Here is a 25,147-nt window from a genome sequence, read left to right on the forward strand (position 1 = left end):
CTAAGAAAGGAAACGAAGCGACGTTTATTGTGGAGAAGTGAGAAACAAGATCGCAGCAAAAAGGAGATAAAGCCAGTAGGAGTCGTGCCCAGAGATCGTGGCAACATCCTACTGAGGCGCGTAGCCGGTGGCCGGAACGCCGAGGAAGTATTGGGCTCCAAGCATTACTTCAAACCAACGGCAGGACAGTTGATTATAGGTTGGCTGTCTCACCTAAATCACCTAAGCAGACATAGGAGGCAATTGTGGGAGAGGGGCGACGCTAGGGTTCCGGAAGAACTCCAGGCCTACCCCATCATACGGGTGCGTCCTATCCATATCATCTGGGGGACGGAGAAAGAACATCAGAACAGATACGAGTTGTGAGAAAGAACGTCAGAAACAGACACAACAGTTGTGAGGACTATCCCGTGGTGCACAGCAGGGAGGTACTACAACACACAGGCGCTAGAAGGTAGGCACTGATTTCCACCTGCAAAGGGAACTCTGGATGTGCCTTCGGACCGGCCGGTCTCAGCCAGCCCTGTTAACCGTACTCTGGATTGAGGATCTTGAAGCCTTCAGTATAGAGGTAAAGAGACTGCAACCCTGTGTCCTCGTTATTCATCGCGACCTGCACCACGCACCCTCATCACACCTTCCATTGGACGCCCCTTAGCAGGGTCACGGACTGGGTCTAGCCACCGTGACAACCCCAGGACAGAGACAGAGAGGCCCGGTACTGAGTACCCCGCGGCCCTGCGTCTGGGGGCGCTCCATATATATTTTTAACAATGTTTCCTTCTTTTAAGAAACTTTCTGAAAATCCTGAAAATCCCACTAAGCGCCAGTCATATCATTTTGATATTTTGACTTTAGAACTAAGTTATAAGAATGCTATGTCCTCAAAATGTACATTAGTTCTGCTGCTGCTTAAGGTTTTATATTTTTTATAACATCATATTTTTTTTTACATTTTCTTCTATTAAGGCAAATTTTTTAAAATCTTGGAAATTTCTAGGAACGTTTTGTCCTCCCCTAGTGTACAATAGTTCTGCTGCTGCAGGTTTCATATATTTTTTTTTATAGAATATTTTATTTTACAACATTTCCTCCTCTTAGGCAACTTTCTTAAAATCTTAGAAGCTCCAGGAACAATTATTGATATGGTTTTGACATTTTAACACCAACAGTGAGTTCTAGGAATGCTTTGTCCTCCCCTAGTGCACAATAGTTCTGCTGCTGCGAGTTTCATATTTTTTTCTAGAATTTTTTTCACTATAATCCCTTCTCTTAGGCAACTTTACTAAAATTCTAGAAGTCGCAGTGACAAACATTGTTAATATTTTGACATTTTAATTTTAACACAATCAACAAGTTCTAGGAAAGTTTTGTCCTCCCCTAGTACATAATACTAATGCTTTGTCCTCTCCTAGTTTTTCGCCGCTGCAGGTTTCAGAATTTTTTCTAGAAAGTTCTTTCTCGTAAGCAACTTAAGCAAAAATTTATATGATTTTGATAATAGCACTAAGATGTAGGAATGCTATGTCCTTCCCTAGTGCACAATTGTTGTGCTGCTACTTACAGCTCCAGTTCCATGTGCGGGAAATAATAATGTAAAATTAAATTTTTTATGATCGAGTCATCTTTTTTTTAAGGCTTATACAAAGATAAAGATAATACAACTGTACAGCTCTAGTACATACCCACTTTTAATTCCTAAGAAAACAGTTGTTATCACTGCAAGAACTCATATCATATCAAAAGTAAATAGTGTCCAAATTAAATGATCAAATAAGGAAATTATGTAAAAAAAAGCAAAGGAGCAACTGAGAAACACTGGTATTTATAACCATTTGTGTGCACTGTATGGCTTCTTATGTGTGTTGTCTGATGGTATTCACATTGTATTAGTCTATCTTTTGGATCTTTTGCTATTCAAATGTTTTTATTGAGGTTTTAAAATGTTTCAGCAAATAAACAGACATATATATAATTGACTGGGGAAGGCAAGAGGGGGAAAGGGAATAAAGGGGAAAGGAAACAACATTTTTATTTGGGGGAGTACTGCACAGTGTAAGATTAGAATCTTATTTTTTAAACCTCGGAACTTTGTAAAGATGGGTAATATAATTCTATGTAAAAGACAAAATTATCATAAAAGTATCATAATTTTATTCCTAGAGGCAAAAATTGTTTTTCACTGTTATTGTAGGTTTTCTCTATTCATCTATCTATCATCTATCTATCTATCTATCTATCTATCTATCTATCTATCTATCTATCTATTATCTATCTATCTAATATAAATCTATCTATTATCTATCTATTATCTGTCTATCTATCGATTATTATCTGTCTATCTATCTATCTATCTCATATATATCTATCTATTATCTATCTATCTATCTATCTATCATCTATCTATTATCTATCTATTATCTATTATCTGTCTGTCTATCCATTATCTATCTATCTATTGATTTATTATTTATCTATCTATCTCATGTCTAAAGTAAATGTCTATCAGAGTTACTTGGTCCCCATTTAGTACTGTCCCTCGTTGTGTGAGTGAATACTGTAGACTGAGCCGTCCCTCCACCCACTCCTCTCCTAGTTAATAAGAAGCTGGATTTATCACATCTGTCAATCCCAATTGGCTCCTGTGCAAAAGCCTGAGCTAGAAAAACTCAGATCAATATTACATTGTAAGCGTTGCTTGTACAGTTGAACATCCCGGCTCCTGGCACAGATATCCTCCAGCTTTCCTGACACCCACCCGGTGGGCTAGTTTGTAGGAAATAAAGATGCTTCCGAGGATTCTTACACTGGTGATACTGGGAGTCGTGTTCCCTCTTCAGGTTGGTAAAACTGAGTATTTTTGATAGATTTGGAAGATTCCAGAACATACTAAACTTCTATGGGTCAGTGGAAGAATCGGCAGTATGTGTACTGTATGTGGTACATGTATAGTGGCCATGGCATGACAACCTCGCAATCTTGGTCTGTGGATGTCTGGAGGTTATGAATGTAATAGATAGATTGTTTTTAAATCATCCATCCAAACTTGCTTTCGATGGAACAAACATCAAGGCTACAGTCACTCCATAATTTGATGTTGGTATTAATTTTATTACTGGGTCACTTATAGGTGGTGAACTATGTTGGGTTGCACTAGTCATTGAGTATTTGACATAGGGCATACGTATGAGTAAGGCTGTACAGTCCATATTTTGCTGATTTTTACCCAGGGCACTTCATGTACTTGGCTAGAGGCAGCTGTGATCAACTTTTGTTCATTTGGTCTAAGTAACCTTATAGGACACTTAGAAGAGAATATACAATTGTACTTTATTATAGCTCTAAACATTGCCTTACCAAACTATCTCATGTTCATAATTTTCGAGAAGCTTTGGGTAAAGAGGACCAACTTCTTAATTAAGGCCAAAAAGTTTAGTACCATTTTGAGAAACCGGGCATCATTGTCTTGTACTGTATATGTTTAGGCAGCTCCAGCTCCCATTTCCATGACTTCATCATGAATTTGTCTGCTACTTTTATTTTGTATAGTCACCTTTATCTTTATTTTTGTGTGTTTTTGTTCTGTTTTATCTCTATCCGCATACAAAGTTCACTTTGGTTTTTCAGCCTCTATCTTCAGTGCTAGGTGCTAGTCCTAGATGCATTTTCCTACCAGGTTTTACGTTATTGTATTGTTACTGCTAAGGTATGGATAGAAGACTGCCATATATCATGTCAACTCCATTTTTTTGTTGTTGTTGATAGGTCATAGGAAAGACCACCATAAAACAGAATGGATATTGTTCCTTTTACGAGGAATGTGGTAAAAATCCCGAGGTGACTAATGCTTTGCTCGAGACAAACATTCCTTGTGAATCCAACACTGAAGCCAGGAAATTATCTGGGTTACACCTCAATCGTCTGAAAGAAGTTTGCCCGATGCTGTACAATGGTGACAATGATACGTATGCCTGCTGCTCCATTGCTCAACTGCAAAGCCTTACTAAAAGCTTCACCCTTTCTATGGCCATCTTGAATCGATGTCCGTCATGTGCTGAAAACTTTATAAACATTCATTGCCAGAACACCTGCAGCCCGAATCAGAGCACATTCATTAATGTCGCCCGCACATACCCTTTCAATGTCAGCGATGAGATTAAAATGGGCGTACTGGAATATGAGTGCTTTTATCAGACCCAATTTGCTGACAGAACTTTTGACTCCTGCAAGAATGTCCGCTTGCCAGCCACTGGTGGGTATGCTATTTCTACAATGTGTGGAAGATATGGAGCAGAGTTTTGCACCAGTCAACGTTGGCTTGACTTCCAGGGAGACATCAGCAATGGATTGGCACCGCTCGTCATTGATTTCAAACTTGTAGATAATACAACTGAGGTTCGTGAAGGAATCATACCACATGATAGCACAGTGTGGAGCTGTAGTGTTGGACCAGGGGGAGATCCCGAATCTGCTTGCACTTGCCAGGACTGTAAAGAATCATGCCCAACAATACCTGCACTAAAGCCCCTGCCAGACCCTTTCAAATTAGGATCTGTAGATGGGTACTTGATAATAAGCATTGTAGTTTTTGCTACTTTGTTGTTTTTCTTTATAGTGTTTTTGGGTATAAATTGTGCAGCAGAAAAGTGCAAGAAAGACAAGAAAAAAAATAAAGAGCCACCACGTGTCCAACGTTCTGACTTGAACTGTTCAGAGAAAGTGAGCTACATGACTAATCGATCATTGGAGAAGGTATTTCAATGGTGGGGAACTCGTATAGCTACTTACCCTAAAACGGTTATTTGCATTTGTGTAGTAGTAGTTGTTGTTCTGTCAGCGGGCATGGCGTTAATTAAATTGACTACAGATCCGGTGGAACTCTGGTCAGCACCAAACAGTAGAGCCAGACAGGAAAAGGACTTTCATGATGCAAATTTTGGTCCATTCTTCAGAACTAACCAGCTAATCATCACAGCTAAGAACCGGCCTTCATACTCCTATGATTCCATCTACTTTGGAAAGCTGAATTTTAGTGGAATTCTCTCCAATGATATCCTACTGGAACTTCTGGACCTTCAGAACCAGCTGCAAAGTATTGAAGTAAGTGTACTACTATGGTCAGTTCCAATTGAAGTTGAAGGTCTCAGGCAGTAGTAAGATGTATATTTGAAAACCATTGGCAGATCCAACTCAATTTGGTGAGATCTGCTGAGAACCTGACATCTTCAATGGTCATACACAGAAGAATACCAGCAGATGCCACTAAAATAAGAAGGATCTGTCGATAATATGAAGGTTAATATTTCATGTATATTTCAGGCTTAAATATACAATAGAAAAAATCATCCAAGCCCCCAGATATTGGTGGGACTGACCAACTGTCTTATGCATCTAGGGATTTCTTGCCTTTCTCCTAGAAGATGATGTCAGGCGGAAGAGGGGTCGAACATGTTGAATTTCAATGTCTGATCCTTTTGTTCTCCCTTCTTCCCTTTGACAAATAAAAATGAAAAATAGCTGTGGGCCAACAACTATTGAAGGTTTATGGCCATCTTGACGTAGTCATTTACCTCCAATCCCAATACATATGTTTCACTGAAACTCCTAATCTTTAATGTTGATCTGATCTAATGGTCTAATACTTCTGATCTAAAGCTCAAGTGATAAATGGTCCATTTACAAGGAATAATAATTGAATGCAATCATTAAGGAGCTGGCACCTGCCGGTGGTGTTTGATATTTCAAATATCATCCTGGTACTAGGATGGTCAGGTGCTTATCGATTCATTGACCCATATCTTGCAGAATAAAACAAATAAGGGAATGTATCACCAGGTTTTTGCTACCTGATAAAAGTATGATGTAGGGGCAGACCCTGATTCCCAGCGATGTATCACTGGACTGAAGCTTAGGTGGCAAAAACTTGGTGACCGATGCCCTTTAAACCACTTTTTAGGTTGTTTTACCATTAGTATATTTGCTTTGTGAAGAGATAAACTTATGCTGGCTAGCAAAACCTATAGAAAAGAATGATGGAGTACATTTATTTCGGGCCCCTTCTTTAGGACCACATGCTATCTGTAATGGCTGATTAAATGGTATTTATGCCAATGGAAAACGCCAGCGTTTCAGAAGGGAATAAATAATAGATTCAGATTTAGATTTGTGGATTAGTAAGTAACGTGATTCATGAAAATGCCCATTCATTCGATGTTAGCAAATAGGATTCCTTATTTTAGAGCATGGGGAGCGGGGAGTACATAGCAGTATATACGTGGCTTCCTCTGTTTATCTAGATGTAGAGATATACAGTAATCTCATACAATGATTTCCACAGTACTATTAAATATTGCGCAATAATTCATAGTCTACTCACATTAGTCAGTATATAGTTGTGTACGTTCATGTCATGGAGGCCAATAGACATGGAATTGGTGATGAATTTGGCACAGACTAAAAGTTGGTGTCAGGGCTGTGGGGTTTGCAAAAAGTGTAACCATGGACAGATCAGAGCTGTCAGGGAACTGTTGCAAAATCAGGAGTGAAATCGAGTCAAACTAGGGAAATAGAACCGTGAAGAACGCGAAAGATACAGTACTTCATGAACACATTTTACTCTTGTGAGAAGGCAAAAAAAGTCTCAGACAGTTTAAAATATTTAAAGATTATCAGAGTTAGGGTTTGCCCACTCATGGCCGACTGCTCTCTGATGTTTTATCGAATAGCACTCAGCCCAACGCTATACTATGGGGCAGTGCCGATATGCCATTATTTTCGGCATGCAGCGAGTGGCTCCTATATTTGGATCACATGCACCCATATAAGGCTATGTGCACACGTTGCGGATTTTGCTACGGATCCGCAGCGAATTGGCCGCTGCGGATTCGCAGCAGTTTTCTATGCGGTTTACAGTACTATGTAAACCTATGGAAAACCAAATCCGCAGTGTCCATTGTGCGGAAAATACCGCGTGGAAATGCTGCGTTATATTTTCCACAGTATGTCAATTATTTGTGTGGATTCTGCCGCGGTTTATACCTGCTCCATAATAGGAATCCGCAGATGTAAAATCTCAGGTGAAATCTGCACAAAAAATGCAGGAATTCCGCAGTTAATCTGGAGGTAAAACGCAGTTCGTTTTACCTGCGGATTTTTCAAAAACGGTGCGGAAAAATCCGCAGAAGAATCCGCAACGTGTGCTCATAGCCTAAGTCTGTAGGTGTGTGTGTGCAAAATAGGACTGCACTCGGATGCCATCACAGTGTAGTCCGATGTTCATGCACAGAAACAATGGAGAAGATGGAGAAATTAAGTTCTCCATCTTCTCCATACCTGTGATATGATTCTCTTATACGAGAAAATCAGATCACACTCAGATGACACTCGGCTAAAACTCTGAGTCTCATTAGCATAATTGGCCCGATTCTCTCGCTCATGTGACCCCAGCCTAAAATTGGAAAATAGTGCATGCCAAAGATGAGTCACTGGCCAAGGTAAGTTGATAAGTCATCACCATGACATTAGAAAAAAACATCTCTAGCATTTTAGTAGAAATCATACATAGCAGCAGATAAACCTAAGTAATAGATTTTAGTAACTGGAAAGATTGTGTAATGTGTATGACAAATCAGGACGCAAGACTGATGACAAGATGTGGTGGTAGCAGAAAATTTATTTTCAAAATGTTCTAGATGATGATTTTGTGTCAAATTCTTCAAAAGGGTACATACGCTTAATTAATTTTGCTTTTGTGCAATGTAAAAAATGGTCTTGAATCTTTTTGGGGGATTTTTTTTATTGCGGACCTTTTTTAAAATGTCACGAAAATTGCACAAAAATTTAGGGGTACATAAAATCACGTTGGGGAGGAGGACGGTGGGAATACAACTGAACAAAAATGTTGTGATTTTTTTTTTTTTTAAAGTTGCACATGATGAATCAAACAAAAGCATGTGGAATGGTCATCTCACAGCCATGTGTCAGATGGGTGTCAGAACGTTGCCCATTTATCTGAAATGTGTTTCCCCCCATTACTTCGCTTGGTGATATCAAGGCAGGCAAGCCAGACATTTCTATAGATCACTTTTTTTTTCAGCAGAGTCACATCTTAATTTTCTTTCCTTCCAGGTTTGGTCAGAGAAACATAAAGTGAATGTCAGCTTGAAGGATATTTGCTATGCACCATTGAATCCTACAAATCCCACATCAACAGACTGTGCAGTAAATAGCTTGATGCAATATTTCCAGAACAACAAAACGAGGTTCAACATGGAGGTGACACAAACAACATCTGGAGAAACGGGTCGTGTGGGCTGGAGGGATCATTTCATGTATTGCGTCAAGTAAGTATTGGGTTCATTCAAATGCCGGATGACCAGAAATGACTATTGGGATATTACACATTTTGCAAAGAACTAGTGTTACAAGGATTTCACAATGCACCCTACCATCCCTGGCTGTTCAGGTTCTGCATAACAGCAGTCAGATGGGCAACCATTCATGGTATTGCCTCCTCCCCACCATTTTCTAAAATGTAGAGTAATACTACATATTAACTCACACTCCCATCTCCTTCACAAATCTGCTGCATTTTCTATTAGTCAGGAGAGGCACTGTGCAGACAAAATGGGGTCCTTTCATTTTTATGATTGGTTAGGCTCCAAGTGGTTGACCTAGAGTCCACAAAATACCAAATCCAATGAAACCAAATACACTTTTTTTGTTGCAGTTCACCACTGTCGTTTAAGGATATTACAGAGCTGGAACTGAGCTGTATGGCAGATTACGGTGCGCCGGTCTTCCCCTTTCTTGCCGTGGGAGGTTATGATGGTAACAGTCTCTTATTTTATATATAGTAACTTAGGTCTCATATAGTTCAAGAAAACAAAGATATCCAGCCGCTTGAATATAGAAATTCGCTAATTTATTAGTACCGTTTGAAAGGTTTGGCTACAGAATATTGCATAATGTCAAAAATTGATGCGGTTTGGACAAACAAGTCTTCTTAGACATGGTAAAATCATGTAGTTAAGGCAGAAATTTGGAGAATTACCAGTTGCAACCAGTTGGATAATTTTTTTTCCATTTTTCATCCGATACTATTAAAATTTTTAAAGCTAAAACTAATCATCAATTCATCCCATACTAAATTTCACATTAGAGTAACTGCGCACACGAATGCCCTCTCTAAGCCAGACTCGGAAGAGTTGCCCTGGCTTATCATTTAGATCAGAGGTGTCAAACTGCATTCCTCGAGGGCCGCCAACAGGTCATGTTTTCAGGATTTCCTTAGCATTCCACAAGGTGCTGGAATCATTCCGTGCAGGTGATTAATTATCACCTGTGCAATACAAGGAAATCCTGAAAACATGACCTGTTGGCGGCCCTCGAGGAATGCAGTTTGACACCTCTGATTTAGATGGCAAATCATTTGAATGGCTGCCATGGAGGGGATATGTATAACTTCTGTTGGTAATATCTATTTGTGGCTGGGAATTTTGGTTATTAATTAAGGTAATTGAAGGCTATGAAAAAATGTTTTAATATTACCAAAATTAGAGTTTCAGCATGAGTTGTTTACCAGTTTTATAAGCATTCAGATTGGGAGCCAGGAGATTTATTCCAGTATGGCTAAAATATTTTGCTGTTCAGTAGTTTTGAAAGGCCAGGTGACAACTTCTGGCTAGGTTCTCACTAGTATCTCTAACAATATTTTACTTTTTGCCCTCAGACAGTCGTTTCTCCGAATCTGAAGCTTTGATTTTGACCATTTCTTTGAACAATTTCCCACGTTCTGACCCTAAGTTTGACTATGTTCTGGTTTGGGAGCAGAAATTCCTGGACATTCTTCAAGAATATTTGGACAATCCAAAAAGTAATTTCACATTCGCATATATGGCAGAAGTAAGTGTCTTACCACACCAGCATTAACTAAACTTATGGATAAGCATATGGACTTGACCAAGTATGAGAATTTTCATTGGAATGTTTGATAAGTTTCCTCACTTTGTATTTTATTTTCAGTATTTTCAACTATTTCATAATTGAACATCTCCTTTTAACTTCACTTCAATCTTTGCCTTATAGAATTCTATTCTTTTTTCAGTAATATCTAATTTTGTTTTGTCAACAGAGATCTCTGGAGGATGAAATCAGTCGAACCACAACAGAAGACATTCCCATCTTTGCCATCAGTTACCTGGTGATCTTCTTGTACATTGCCTTTGCCCTGGGAGAGTATAGCAGCTGTCGGAGAGTTCTGGTGAGACCAACTTCATATTTTTTATTACGCCCATATAAATTAGATATTTTTTTTTAAACCTGTTCAAATTTGACACAGTCCATTGATTGGATCGGCTGGAGTATGATGTCAAGGGAATGCCAAAAATGTACACTTTAGAATTTTCCTGCACAAGGAAAAGAGGCGCTCACTTCCTGAACAGCTTGTGTTACACGGGAGTACTAGTGGCAGTGTGGGCGCATACCATGATAAAAAAAAATTGCAGTTCTCCTTTATTGCAATCAACTTGCTCTTGCCAAAGCACAGTTGAAATGCAAGGTGCTCAAAAACTGTTTCTGCCTATCCACCCTCTGGCTCTGGCTACCACTTACCTCTCCATGTGTTTCATTTCCACGGTAGAAAATATTCTTTGATGAAAGTTTTTAGTCTCTGACAGAATTAGGTTTGCATTAGACCCTTTAGGTAGATCTTCTCTTCAGTAAGTTCTTGTTCCAGGTTTGGACATGGTCAACCCTGATGCTCGTTTCAATCTACTTCTATCCTTGTAGGACGGACTCCATGCTTATATGTATATTTTAGACCCATTCTTAGACATATTGGGCAGCTTAAGGCACTAGCCCAACATGACAAAGATACCCATACTTTAACCTGGGCCAGCTTTCTTCTGACAGTAAAGAATAGAAGAAACATTTGGAGGAATTCGTCTGGTTCTTTAAAGGTATTCTGTTGTTCAGAACCTTTATAGTCAATTGTCATCAAGGGCAGGCTTCTCCATACTTTCATGATGCCATGTCAAAACCAAAGCCTAAAATTTCTAACAAATGAGAATAAGATATCTAAACCAGACATTTTCTGACCTAGTAAGTAAACAACTCAAAGGAAGACCAGTCAGACAATTAAAATTGAAAAATGTTTCCTTAGCCAAACTCATGGTCAAATGTTCCCTAAGACAAACTCTTGTACCTTATAGTTTATGACTTCATCTCACACCATTGTAATGACTATTACTTTTCCTCAGGTTGACTCTAAAGTGACCCTTGGTCTGGGTGGAATTCTGGTTGTCTTAGGAGCTGTTTTGGCCTCAATGGGTTTCTTTAGCTACATTGGGATAGCTTCATCGCTGATCATTGTGGAAGTTGTGCCTTTCTTGGTTCTAGCAGTGGGAGCTGATAACATCTTTATCTTTGTCCTTGAGCTTCAGGTAAAACAATTTCTTTAAAAATCTCATTACTGAATGCTATCTAGTCTTCTTGGGATATACGAGTTGACCTTAAAAAAAGAAACCAAGAACATATGTACAGTATTATGAGTATGTCGATCATTAAAAGAGAGCTCCAGATTAGGCTAGCTAAAGTGGAAACCTGCCTCATAATTTTAACTTAAATAGGCCTGATGAACTTCCCTGGGTCCATGTCAAATTTTTAAGTAAGCAAAGAGACTTCCGGCCTCAATAATGGAGCAAGTAAAGAGATTCTTCCTACCGTATTTATTTGCCTAAGCATAAATATATATTCACCCAACTACGTGTGGATAACTCATTTCAGTTTACCATGAGAATTACATGTTTTAGAGGTTTGGGACAATACGTTATATTATTTCCAGTAAGTTCCTATCTACAGTATACAAAATGTTCTTCTTTCAGAGAGATGAACGTTGGGAGGGTGAAACACGAGAGGAACATATTGGAAGGGTCCTTGGTGGTGTGGCCCCCAGCATGCTACTTTGCAGCCTGTCGGAGTCTCTGTGCTTTTTCCTGGGTAATAATAGTTTTAATGTGTCTACTAAGGTGTAGCTATCATTACAGGTGTGCGTTCCTGTTTTAAAACTTTCTGCACCATGTCACATCTTGAAATATCTTCTTTGGTGCAGGTTCCCTTACACAAATGCCTGCTGTTCGGACCTTCGCCCTGAATGCCGCCCTTTCCATCCTCTTTGATTTTGTCCTGCAGATCTCCATGTTTGTGGCCCTCGTGTCTTTGGATGCTAAGCGGCAAGAGGTAACATGAGGAACCTGGGGCACCAGGGGGAGACTACATCCTTGGCAGATGGGGTTAGGACAACATTATCTAACATTATATCCACTGTACTCTTCCAACAGGCAAATAGATTTGATTTCTGCTGCTGCATCAAAAGCAAAACTGAAAAACCCAAGAAGAAATCTAAGGGGATGCTAGTCTCTTTCATGAAGAAAGTTTATTGTCCCATTCTTCTGAATTCGTTCAGCCGAGTGATGGTGGTGCGTAATCCATAATGCCAAATTCTGTATCTTTTTTTCTGCACGATTCATTTTCCTTGTTTTTTTACTTCCATGTTACGTCCCCTACTGACCACCATGTCCTTTTCTCTTCACAGATGATTATGTTCATCTTCCTCTTCTGCTGTGGGATATATTTCATGATGTATTCTCGTGTGGGCCTAAATCAGGAGCTGTCTGTACCCCTGGTAAATAGATTATTTATCTGTGCATACATGATACCAAACCAAAGTGATGTTGACCAATGCAGAAATGGATGAGAAGCTTGGGTCTCCCTCTTTGTGGAGGACCTGTCCTGTCCTGCATTACACACACAAACCATGACTCTGAATGGGCACTGTGTAATACTTCATTTCTCCTGTGGTGGTGCTGCAGGGAAATTGAACACTTGCCGCCAGATTTTTCTTCAAATTATAGATGATCACTGAGGGTATAAGCTGAAAACCTCTTGTTGTCCAATGAATCGTTCTAACATATAGAGATTGTCCAACTTGGAAAACCCCTTTAAAACTACAATTATGCATAGCGTGCCGTACAGATTCTGGGACTTCAGGCTGCTGTATTTCTGTAGGGTTGGGATAATGAACTGACAAGGGTACCAGCTTAAGGAAGGGTAACTTATTTTGGGGCATAATGACCAATCACAGTTAGAGCACTGGAGAAAAAATGACACTTGTCACAGCAATAGGTTTTGCTCGTAGATGGATAGGGCTTATTAAAAGGAACGTATCAGCATGATTCAACTCCCTCAAACTGTTTCCATGGTCACGTTGCTCTCTGAAGAGAATGTCATCCACACGTTGGTGCAAACCTGCTTTTTAATTTATATGCAAATTAGGAATAAGTGCTTTGGTGTAGTTAGAGCACTTCCCTGCCAAGACCCCACAATCAAGCAGAGGAATATATGGTTGGGTTGGAAATAGAGCTGAGGAGGCTGAGGCTTGGGAGGTGCTCTGACTATGCCCAGAGCACTAAAGCCTAATTTGCATATAAATTACATTGCATAAGTAAAGATGTGGATGATATTATGTTTCGGAGAGCAATATGACCATAGAAACATATTGGGGGAAGGAGTGATCATTTTAACATATTCTTTTTAGAGAAAGGGGGCATCAGGTGGCACTATATCTTCAAGAAGTACATTACAGATCTTGTAGAGCAGTTACATGAGTTAGTAGACCCACATTCTTCATCTGGGCACTTACTCCCACCAAAAATTGATTAAAAAATCAATAATGTTTTATTAACTGAGGTACATCCACTATGTATAGTTATTTGACATTTCAGCCAGCACTAGGCCTTCATCAGAAATAATCTTCCGTTTTCAGAGACCACACTACAGGTCAGATGAGACTGACCAATAGACTATCAGAATATCGAGATAATACTGATAGTCTAGTGGATGTACCTCAGTTAATAAAACATTATTGATTTTTTTCTGCAATTAAGAGTAGAGTGCCAAATTTATTTTTTTTGCCTGAGGATAGAAATCGAACGAAGTCCACGTTCACAAGTTCAATATTTGGTCAGTATTTTACATCAGCATTTGTAAGCCAAAACCAGGAGTGGGTGATAAATACAGAAGTGGTGACGTGTTTCTATTATACTTTTCCTGTGATTGTTCCACTTCTGGTTTTGGCTTACAAATACTGAGGTAAAATACTGACCAAATACTGAACACGTGAACATGGCCTTATGGTAAGTGACACATTATTTTATTTTTATACATATCTAATACACATTCCTCTCCAAAAATACTGACCCCTTTGTCTGGGCTGTATTTATTATTTAAGTGATTTTTGTATGTTGGAGAAGTGTTATCACATTGGCCAAAGTCCAGCTAAAATTTGACTTACCCTCTTGAGAGTAACTGGAAGGTACAAAGTGCAGTCCATTATACAATATGATGTGGGAAACACCTCCTAGAGAGGGAAGTATATAAATACGCCAATAGGATCTTTTCAAACTAGGGATTAAGATCCGTGACAGGACTGTTTGAATTTCTGCTGCGGATGTGGTGCTGACAATCCTGAAAGTTTATTATAGAAATGCTTATTCTGATAAACCAACATATTTGCTTTCATACATCAAAATTTTTCATGAATTCTCTCTCCACAGGATTCCTATGTACTTACTTATTTTAATCATCTGAATGAGTATTTTGAGGTCGGAGTCCCTACGTACTTTGTGACCACAGCTGGATATAACTTTTCCTCATTAGAAGGAATAAATGGTATCTGCTCCAGCGCAGGCTGTGATAATAACTCAATGACACAGAAGATACAGTATGCTACTGATTTTCCAGACAGGTAAATGCTGCTGAGATAAGTGTGACATTGAACCTTGAGATGAAAGTCCTAGCTTGTTTTATCTAGCATATACTTATAGTATAGTATTGCTTGCAATGTGGGGTAGCGATCACAGCTAAAATGCTGATTTTGTACTTGCCAACAGTGAGAACTCCTGACCACTACTATGATTACACCTGTCTTGTTGGAAGTATACTAAGGAAATGCTGATTCACTATGAATACATTGACTCTCACTCCTCCAATACACATCCAGGGAAATAAAGGCTTAAAAAGAACCTGTTACTTGCTCAAAAAAATCATGCTAAATACTTTGTAAAAAATCTCTGAGCTTTCCTGATTCTGACGCTCTTTTCCATTTTGTGCTGTGTCACCCCATTGTAGAGATATTTACATTTGTTTCTTCTTGAGCGCCCTATGTGAAATCTCTGCTTGTAGAGCAACTGGGCGTGTCTTCAGACTCTTCTCTGAGGGCGTGTGCTTTCATTCCTCCCTCCCAGATCTTGCTAATCACAGTTTCAGACTGCTAGATCAGCTGGTGATCTGTGATTGTCAGAGTCTGGGAGGGAGAGGTGAAATTGCACACCTCCAGAGAAGACCGTGAAGAAACACCCAGTTGGACTGCAAAGTACAAATTTCACTTAGTGCGCTCTAGAAGAAACAAAAGTAAATATATGTGCAATAGAGCAACACAGAGCAAAACGGAAAGGAAAGTCAGAATCAGGGAAGCTCAAGGATTTTCACAAAGTATTGTACTCAATTTTTCAGAGGTAATAAGAGATGCTCTTTAATTTCTCAACAACTGCACATCAGATTACTATGAGCCAGGTCTGATTTTTATTGTTGTACTAAGATTTATACAGTCATACCACAAGTTTCAGTAATAAAATTCCCCTGGCAGGTTCAGGAAAATTATTGGAGATACACATGTTTTGTTATACATATGTTTAATTCCTTTGTGTGTATTGGAACAACAACAAAAAACAGAGAAAAAAAGGCAAATTGCTCAATTTTTCACACAAAACCCTCCAAATGGGCTGGAAAAAAATGTTGGCACTTTTCCAAAATTGTGGTTTAACAACTTTGTTTCAAGCATGTGATGCTCATTAAATCTCACCTGTGGCAAGTAACAGGTGTGGGCAATATGAAAATCACACCTGAAATCAGATAAAAAGGGGAGAAGATGACTCAATCTTTGCATTGTATGTCGGTGTGTGCCACACTAAGCATGGAGAACAAAAAGAGAAGAGCACTGTCTGAGGACTTGAGACCCAAAATTGTTTAAAAATATCAACAATCTCATGGTTACAAGTCCATCTCCAGAGATCTTGATGTTCCTTTGTCCACAGTGTGCAACATAATCAAGGATTTTACAATCCATTGCACTGTAGCTAATCTCCCTAGACATGAATGGCAGAGAAAAATTTATGAAAGGTTGCAATACAGAATAGTCCGGATGGTGGATAAGCAGCCTCAATCAAGTTCTAAAGAAATTCAAGCTGTTCTGCAGGCTCAGGGTGCATCAGTGTCAGTGCAAACTATCTGTCAACATTTGAATGAAATTAAATACTATAGAAGGAGATCCAGGTGGATCCCCCTGCTGACATATAGACATAAAAAAACTAGACTATAGTTTGCCAAAATGTACGTGAGTACGCCAAAATCTTTCTGGGAAAGCATCTTGTGGACACATGAGACCAAGATAGAGCTTTTAGATAAAGCACATCAATTTACTATTTACCGAAAATGAAATGAGGCATGCAAAGAAAAGAACAGCGTACCTACCGTCAAATATGGTGGAGGTTCAAAGATGTTTTGGATTGTTTTGCTGCTTCTGTCACTGGGTGCCTTGACTGTGTGCAAGACATCATGAAATCTGAAGATTACCAACGGATTTTGGGTTGCAAGGTAGTGCCCAGTGTCAGAATGCTGGGTTTGTGTCCAAGGTCATGGGTCTTCCACCAGGACAATAACCCCAAACATACTTCAAGAAGCATGTACAAAAAAAGGTTGCACTCTATCGTGCCAAAGCATGTCTAATATGAAATACATGAAATTTGAATAGCAAAATGGCTTTTGAACATTAGAAAAATATTTAAGAGACGCTTTGCACAGAATTTGATTTAATCAAATAGTGTGAGCCCATCAACCATCGTCAAGGTGGTCTCATTAAACTGATGGGTACCTGACCTCCCTGTCCAAATGTGAACACTTACCGAAGGCTAATGTCTGTATGCTTGGGTGAATATGGACACCTCTCTCAGCAAAGCCTACATATGGGTTGGCCGGAACCAAGTGTGACTAGATGTAATTAAAAACCAGATGGTGAGGGGAGGAGTGCTCAATCAGTAAGCTAACATAGAAATGACAGAAAAACGACTGGCACATCCAAACTAGTGTGAATAGGTGCATACCAGGAGCAGCTACCTCCATATATAATGTACAAAAAAAGGTTGCACTCTATCGTGCCAAAGCATGTCTAATATGAAATACATGAAATTTGAATAACAAAATGGCTTTTGAACATTAGAAAAATATTTAAGAGACGCTTTGCACAGAATTTGATTTAATCAAATAGTGTGAGCCCATCAACCATCGTCAAGGTGGTCTCATTAAACTGATGGGTACCTGACCTCCCTGTCCAAATGTGAACACTTACCGAAGGCTAATGTCTGTATGCTTGGGTGAATATGGACACCTCTCTCAGCAAAGCCTACATATGGGTTGGCCGGAACCAAGTGTGACTAGATGTAATTAAAAACCAGATGGTGAGGGGAGGAGTGCTCAGTCAGTAAGCTAACATAGAAATGACAGAAAAACGACTGGCACATCCAAACTAGTGTGAATAGGTGCATACCAGGAGCAGCTGCCTCCATATATAATGTACAAAAAAAGGTTGCACTCTATCGTGCCAAAGCATGTCTAATATGAAATACATGAAATTTGAATAGCAAAATGGCTTTTGAACATTAGAAAAATATTTAAGAGACGCTTTGCACAGAATTTGATTTAATCAAATAGTGTGAGCCCATCAACCATCGTCAAGGTGGTCTCATTAAACTGATGGGTACCTGACCTCCCTGTCCAAATGTGAACACTTACCGAAGGCTAATGTCTGTATGCTTGGGTGAATATGGACACCTCTCTCAGCAAAGCTTACATATGGGTTGGCCGGAACCAAGTGTGACTAGATGTAATTAAAAACCAGATGGTGAGGGGAGGAGTGCTCAGTCAGTAAGCTAACATAGAAATGACAGAAAAACGACTGGCACATCCAAACTAGTGTGAATAGGTGCATACCAGGAGCAGCTACCTCCATATATAATGTACAAAAAAAGGTTGCACTCTATCGTGCCAAAGCATGTCTAATATGAAATACATGAAATCTGAATAGCAAAATGGCTTTTGAACATTAGAAAAATATTTAAGAGACGCTTTGCACAGAATTTGATTTAATCAAATAGTGTGAGCCCATCAACCATCGTCAAGGTGGTCTCATTAAACTGATGGGTACCTGACCTCCCTGTCCAAATGTGAACACTTACCGAAGGCTAATGTCTGTATGCTTGGGTGAATATGGACACCTCTCTCAGCAAAGCCTACATATGGGTTGGCCGGAACCAAGTGTGACTAGATGTAATTAAAAACCAGATGGTGAGGGGAGGAGTGCTCAGTCAGTAAGCTAACATAGAAATGACAGAAAAACGACTGGCACATCCAAACTAGTGTGAATAGGTGCATACCAGGAGCAGCTACCTCCATATATAATGTACAAAAAAAGGTTGCACTCTATCGTGCCAAAGCATGTCTAATATGAAATACATGAAATTTGAATAGCAAAATGGCTTTTGAACATTAGAAAAATATTTAAGAGACGCTTTGCACAGAATTTGATTTAATCAAATAGTGTGAGCCCATCAACCATCGTCAAGGTGGTCTCATTAAACTGATGGGTACCTGACCTCCCTGTCCAAATGTGAACACTTACCGAAGGCTAATGTCTGTATGCTTGGGTGAATATGGACACCTCTCTCAGCAAAGCCTACATATGGGTTGGCCGGAACCAAGTGTGACTAGATGTAATTAAAAACCAGATGGTGAGGGGAGGAGTGCTCAGTCAATTCTGTGCAAAGCGTCTCTTAAATATTTTTCTAATGTTCAAAAGCCATTTTGCTATTCAAATTTCATGTATTTCATATTAGACATGCTTTGGAACGATAGAGTGCAACCTTTTTTTGTACATTATATATGGAGGTAGCTGCTCCTGGTATGCACCTATTCACACTAGTTTGGATGTGCCAGTCGTTTTTCTGTCATTTCTGTGTTAGCTTACTGACTGAGCACTCCTCCCCTCACCATCTGGTTTTTAATTACATCTAGTCACACTTGGTTCCGGCCAACCCATATGTAGGCTTTGCTGAGAGAGGTGTCCATATTCACCCAAGCATACAGACATTAGCCTTCGGTAAGTGTTCACATTTGGACAGGGAGGTCAGGTACCCATCAGTTTAATGAGACCACCTTGACGATGGTTGATGGGCTCACACTATTTGATTAAATCAAATTCTGTGCAAAGCGTCTCTTAAATATTTTTCTAATGTTCAAAAGCCATTTTGCTATTCAAATTTCATGTATTTCATATTAGACATGCTTTGGCACGATAGAGTGCAACCTTTTTTTGTACATTATATATGGAGGTAGCTGCTCCTGGTATGCACCTATTCACACTAGTTTGGATGTGCCAGTCATTTTTCTGTCATACTTCAAGAAGCACCCAGACGTGGATGGAAACAAAGTGCTAGAGAGTTCTGAAGTGGCAGCAATGAGTCCAGATCTAAATCCCATTGAACACCTGTGGAGAGATCATAAAATTGCTGTTGGGGGAAGGCGCCTTCAAATATGTGAGACCTGGAGCAGTTTGCAAAAGAAGAGTGGTCCAAAATGTCAGCTTACAGGTGTAAGTAGCTTGTTGATGGGTATAGGAAGGGATTGATTGCATTTATTCAACAATTTTGTCTGGAACATTTTTGGGGTTTTATGTGAAATTATGTCCAATTTGCTATTTTTTCCTCTGTTTTTTGGCTGTTCCAATTACACACAAAGGAAACAAACATGTGCATAACAAGAAAAGTATAATAGAAATAATTAAATACTTCACTTTTTGGAACAATTTCAAAGGTGCCAAACACTTTCGTCCATGACTGTAAATTTTGCCATAGATGCACCGCTAATTTGTTCAGTCTGTCAGATAATAAATAATAATCAGTCGGTTTCATTGGTGCATCTTCAGTCCTAATTGTTAGAAATATATTAGATTAATTATATATGTATTTGATGTACGGGGAAATTAACCCAATCGGAACATTACACTGACTTTCACTACAGAAAGTTTAGGCCATCAAAATAAACAATCTGACATTGCAAGATGTGAAAACTATCAAATGTTTGGGGGGGGTTTACTGGCCCTCCATAATGGCGGTAGTTGGAAAAATGACAACCTTGCATTATAATGCTAACTGCTACGTGTGAATGGACTGTCAGCATTATCTACTTTATCTGTGCTCTTCTTTCATCACCTACTGTTCACACCCTGCGTCACAGCTTATCTCCCAGTGACCTCTGTGCACACTTGCTGTCTAATCATGCCGGGCCCTGATTGTCTATAAGGCATAGATTAGTCCTTGGACTTCATTGCCATTTATTAAACATTACTCTGATTATTATAATTATTGTTCCTGGAAATTTAACCATTTCCCATCTCGGTCTTAACACTTGTGAAAGAAATTTAAAGGGGTATTCCGATATTGTACCTTTGTAACATACGGTATATCAACAGCATATGCCATAAATGTATAGTAGATGCAGGTCCCATCAAAAACCGAGCCCCCATGCCTTCTGCTATCAGTGTAGATGTGGTCTGAATTTTCATTAATTTATTTTAATTCAGAGCAGCATGCCTTTAGGCTTGTTTTTTTTAGATAAATAAGGGTCCTATTGGTGGGACCTGCATCTCCTATACATTTATGGCGTATCCTGTGGCTATGTTATAAATGGGCAAGAAGAAAATACCCCTTTACAGGACTTAGAGACTTTATCTCTGTATCAAGAAATGCATAGTGGAAGCAATTTTGCTAATACGGTGCACCCCTTTTTCTCAAAATGGCTGCTGATTGAGGAAACTGTGAACAGACCTGTCCATCAACCTTCTTCAATGGAAAAACAGCTTACTCATGTGCAGAGTTATTCTATTGGACAGGTCTGGTCACATGCTCCTCCATCGGCGGCCATTTTGAGAACAGGAATACTGTACGGTCTTGTGAGGAAGGTGGATGGCGCTTTACCTGTAATACTTATAAATTAGCAATTGCCACAAAATCATGTCTACAACACATCTGTTAAAATAAGAATAAAGCAGCCAACCCATCTATCTGTCATCCACAATACAGAGAAATATAAACGATCAACCATTTTAATAATATCCTCAGTAAACGTCTAATTTAAAATGGCTGATTAGACCGCTATAAGATGTAAACACTTACTCGGCTACTTTCTGAACTCCAATAGATGTGAATGGGGAGAGCTGCACATGTGGGGCCCCTTCTACATTCACAGCGGCTGTAAAGCAGTGACAAAATAGGTGCAGGACCCAAAAGTGGGACCTGTATATACAGACAATAAAAGGCTTGGCCTAAACCGATTGATTGAGGTCATCAATATGAGATACGTGGGCATCCAACATCTGTCACCACCATGGTGCACTGCTGAAAACTGCTCCGGCAGCGGCTGGAACTAAGTGAAGTACGGATGGGAAAGCAGTGGCGCCCCACACGTTTCACTGGCCACTGCGAGTACTGCACTTTATCTTCCACTCAACCATTGATGGCGACTGCTGTGTTCTGCCCGTACGTCGCTTAGATCTTTGAGCAGTTTTCAGATGACCTGTGGGGATGTTGGGTATCGGACCCCCTCCAATCTCATATTGATGATGTAACATGGATAACCCATCAATTATTCAGTACTGGACAACCACTTTAATGGCATATTCGCAGGATTTGGGATTACTGATTTAAGGGTAAATCCACACCTGACAAAAAAAAAACTCTTGTGCTATGGATTTACTTCGGATTTCACCCAACACAGCATACGGAATGGAGTTTCAAGACCTCATTCACATGGATTGCCATTTTATTTGCTTTAGTTTTGCAGTTCGGGCCCCCCATTGTCTAATATATAATTGCCTAGAATACTACTTCCTGCAATTTGTGCCAACTTCCGTGGCTTTGTCCGGAGCTAATGTCCGGAGATAATGTCCGGAGCTAATGTCCGGAGCTAATGTCCGGAGATAAGTGACGTCACCAGTGTCCTACACCCAGGCAGAGCACAGGGGCCCCAGGCAGCATATGGGGCCCCAGGCAGAGCACAGTGGCCCCAGGCAGAGCACAGGGGCCCCAGGCAGCCTATGGGGCCCCAGGCAGAGCACAGTGGCCCCAGGCAGAGCACAGGGGCCCCAGGCAGCCTATGGGGCCCCAGGCAGAGCACAGTGGCCCCAGGCAGAGCACAGGGGCCCCAGGCAGCATATGGGGCCCCAGGCAGAGCACAGGGGCCCCAGGCAGCATATGGGGCCCCAGGCAGAGCACAGTGGCCCCAGGCAGAGCACAGGGGCCCCAGGCAGAACATGGGGCCCCAGGCAGAGCACAGGGGCCCCAGGCAGAGCACAGGGGCCCCAGGCAGCATATGGGGCCCCAGGCAGAGCACAGGGGCCCCAGGCAGAGCACAGGGGCCCCAGGCAGCATATGGGGCCCCAGGCAGAGCACAGGGGCCCCAGGCAGCATATGGGGCCCCAGGCAGAGCACAGTGGCCCCAGGCAGAGCACAGGGGCCCCAGGCAGAACATGGGGCCCCAGGCAGAGCACAGGGGCCCCAGGCAGAGCACAGGGGCCCCAGGCAGCATATGGGGCCCCAGGCAGAGCACAGGGGCCCCAGGCAGCATATGGGGCCCTAGGCAGAGCACAGTGGCCCCAGGCAGCATATGGGGCCCCAGGCAGAGCACAGGGGCCCCAGGCAGAGCACAGGGGCCCCAGGCAGCATATGGGGCCCCAGGCAGAGCACAGTGGTCCCAGGCAGAGCACAGGGGCCCCAGGCAGCTTATGGGGCCCCAGGCAGAGCACAGTGGCCCCAGGCAGAACATGGGGCCCCAGGCAGAGCACAGTGGCCCCAGGCAGAGCCCAGGGGCCCCAGGCAGAACATGGGGCCCCAGGCAGAGCACAGGGGCCCCAGGCAGAGCACAGGGGCCCCAGGCAGCATATGGGGCCCCAGGCAGAGCACAGGGGCCCCAGGCAGCATATGGGGCCCCAGGCAGAGCACAGTGGCCCCAGGCAGAGCACACACCAAATCGGAGGCCGATGGTCCCCGCCCACCAAATCGGAGGCCGAGGGGCCCCGCCTACCAAATCGGAGGCCGAGGGTCCCCGCCCACCAAATCGGAGGCCGAGGGTCCCCGCCCACCAAATTGGAGGCCGAGGGTCCCCGCCCACCAAATCGGAGGCCGGGGGTCCCCGCCCACCAAATCGGAGGCCGAGGGGCCCCGCCCACCAAATCGGAGGCCGGGGGTCCCCGCCCTCCAAATCGGAGGCCGAGGGGCCCCGCCCACCAAATCGGAGGCCGAGGGGCCCCGCCCACCAAATCAGAGGCCGAGGGTCCCCGCCCACCAAATCGGAGGCCGAGGGTCCCCGCCCACCAAATCGGAGGCCGAGGGTCCACACCATCCAAATCGGAGGCCGAGGGGCCCCGCCCACCAAATCGGAGGCCGACGGGCCCCACCCACCAAAGCGGAGGCCGAGGGTCCCCGCCCACCAGATCGGAGGCCGAGGGTCCCCGCCCACCAGATCGGAGGCCGATGGTCCCCGCCCACCAAATCGGAGGCCGAGGGGCCCCGCCTACCAAATCGGAGGCCGAGGGGCCCCGCCAACCAAATCGGAGGCCGAGGGGCCCCGCCAACCAAATCGGAGGCCGAGGAGCCCCGCCCACCAAATCGAAGGCCGAGCGGCCCCGCCCACCAAAGCGGAGGCCGAGGGGCCCGGCCCCGCCCACCAAAGCGGAGGCCGAGGGGCCCCGCCCACCACATCGGAGGCCGAGGGGCCCCACCCACCAAATCGGAGGCCGAGGGTCCCCACCCACCAAATTGGAGGCCGAGGGTCCCCGCCCACCAAATTGGAGGCCGAGGGTCCCCGCCCACCAAATTGGAGGCCGAGGGTCCCCGCCCACCAAATTGGAGGCCGAGGGTCCCCGCCCACCAAATCGGAGGCCGAGGGGCCCCGCCCACCAAATCGGAGGCCGAGGGGCCCCGCCCACCAAATCGGAGGCCGAGGGTCCCTGCCCACCAAATTGGAGGCCGAGGGGCCCCGCCAACCAAATCGGAGGCCGAGGGGCCCCGCCCACCAAATCGGAGGCCGAGGGGCCCCGCCCACCAAATTATTCTTACATTTCAATAAATAAAGTATATATGGATTCTAGACTCCCGATTCTTTAGAATCGGGCTGCCATCTAGTACTATATAATAAATTGAAAAAAAAACCTCTCGTTCTGGTACATTGTTCTCCTTTTGAGCTGACACTAAAGTAATTATTAAATGGCTGTCTCTTTCCAGATCTTACTTGGCGGTGCCAGCATCTTCCTGGGTTGATGACTTTGTGGACTGGCTAAATCCCACATCAGATTGCTGCAGATTATTTAACAGCAATGGCTCCTTCTGCTCCTCCGCTTCCCGTAAGTAATAGCTACCGCATGAGGTTTTTTTTATGAATAGCTGTACATTCTCTAAAAAGTGACTCTGACGGACATAGCAGTCAGTGTAGATGTCTATAGGGTAGGGTTCCATGATTTGGCTAAAAACCATTCCTACATGAGGTGGAGAATGACGAAGTTTGCGAGAAAAGTTTTGTTATTATCAGCAGCCCTAACTCAAATTTAGAAGTTTCTGGAATTCAGTCTATGGCAGGTGAGAACATAAGTAATACACAGGATTGTGATTTCCAACAATCTCCTACACTTGCCTGAGTGTCAGTTTATTTTATACTTTTCATGAATATAGGTATTCTTTACAAAAAGTTAGGCTGTTCATACATAATAGCAGAATTCATAGCTACCTAATAAGTGAAAGACAATCCCTGTGATCTTCCAGACCTCAACAGTTCTTTGTTTCAGTATATGCTGGTTTCATCTACCATATTGTTTTTGGAATTTGGCAGTTCTGAAGACATTAACCTTACTCTGTCATCAGCAAAATTCTAACAGCCTCAATATACATTAGAGCAAAGTAGGCCAAACTTGTGATAATCAGGTTGTGTA

The 25,147-nt window shown here is 42.2% G+C and overlaps 1 protein-coding gene across 1 annotated transcript in view; it reads left to right on the forward strand.

The window, feature by feature from the left end:
* The first annotated feature begins 2,669 nt into the window (after positions 1-2,669).
* Positions 2,670-25,147, forward strand: part of NPC1L1 (NPC1 like intracellular cholesterol transporter 1) — a 30,025-nt gene continuing 7,547 nt past the window's right edge. Inside the window, exons 1-13 of the mRNA XM_077262761.1 lie at positions 2,670-2,840; positions 3,766-5,100; positions 8,128-8,342; positions 8,729-8,829; positions 9,731-9,903; positions 10,133-10,261; positions 11,259-11,441; positions 11,883-11,997; positions 12,110-12,237; positions 12,339-12,476; positions 12,593-12,682; positions 14,613-14,803; positions 24,447-24,565. Of these exons, the coding sequence (XP_077118876.1) occupies positions 2,787-2,840; positions 3,766-5,100; positions 8,128-8,342; positions 8,729-8,829; positions 9,731-9,903; positions 10,133-10,261; positions 11,259-11,441; positions 11,883-11,997; positions 12,110-12,237; positions 12,339-12,476; positions 12,593-12,682; positions 14,613-14,803; positions 24,447-24,565 (2,971 nt within the window). The 5' untranslated portion in view covers positions 2,670-2,786. The remainder of the gene's footprint in view (positions 2,841-3,765; positions 5,101-8,127; positions 8,343-8,728; positions 8,830-9,730; positions 9,904-10,132; positions 10,262-11,258; positions 11,442-11,882; positions 11,998-12,109; positions 12,238-12,338; positions 12,477-12,592; positions 12,683-14,612; positions 14,804-24,446; positions 24,566-25,147) is intronic.

The sequence above is a fragment of the Ranitomeya variabilis genome, chromosome 5 (assembly GCF_051348905.1).
Source record: "Ranitomeya variabilis isolate aRanVar5 chromosome 5, aRanVar5.hap1, whole genome shotgun sequence".
Lineage (NCBI taxonomy): Eukaryota > Metazoa > Chordata > Amphibia > Anura > Dendrobatidae > Ranitomeya > Ranitomeya variabilis.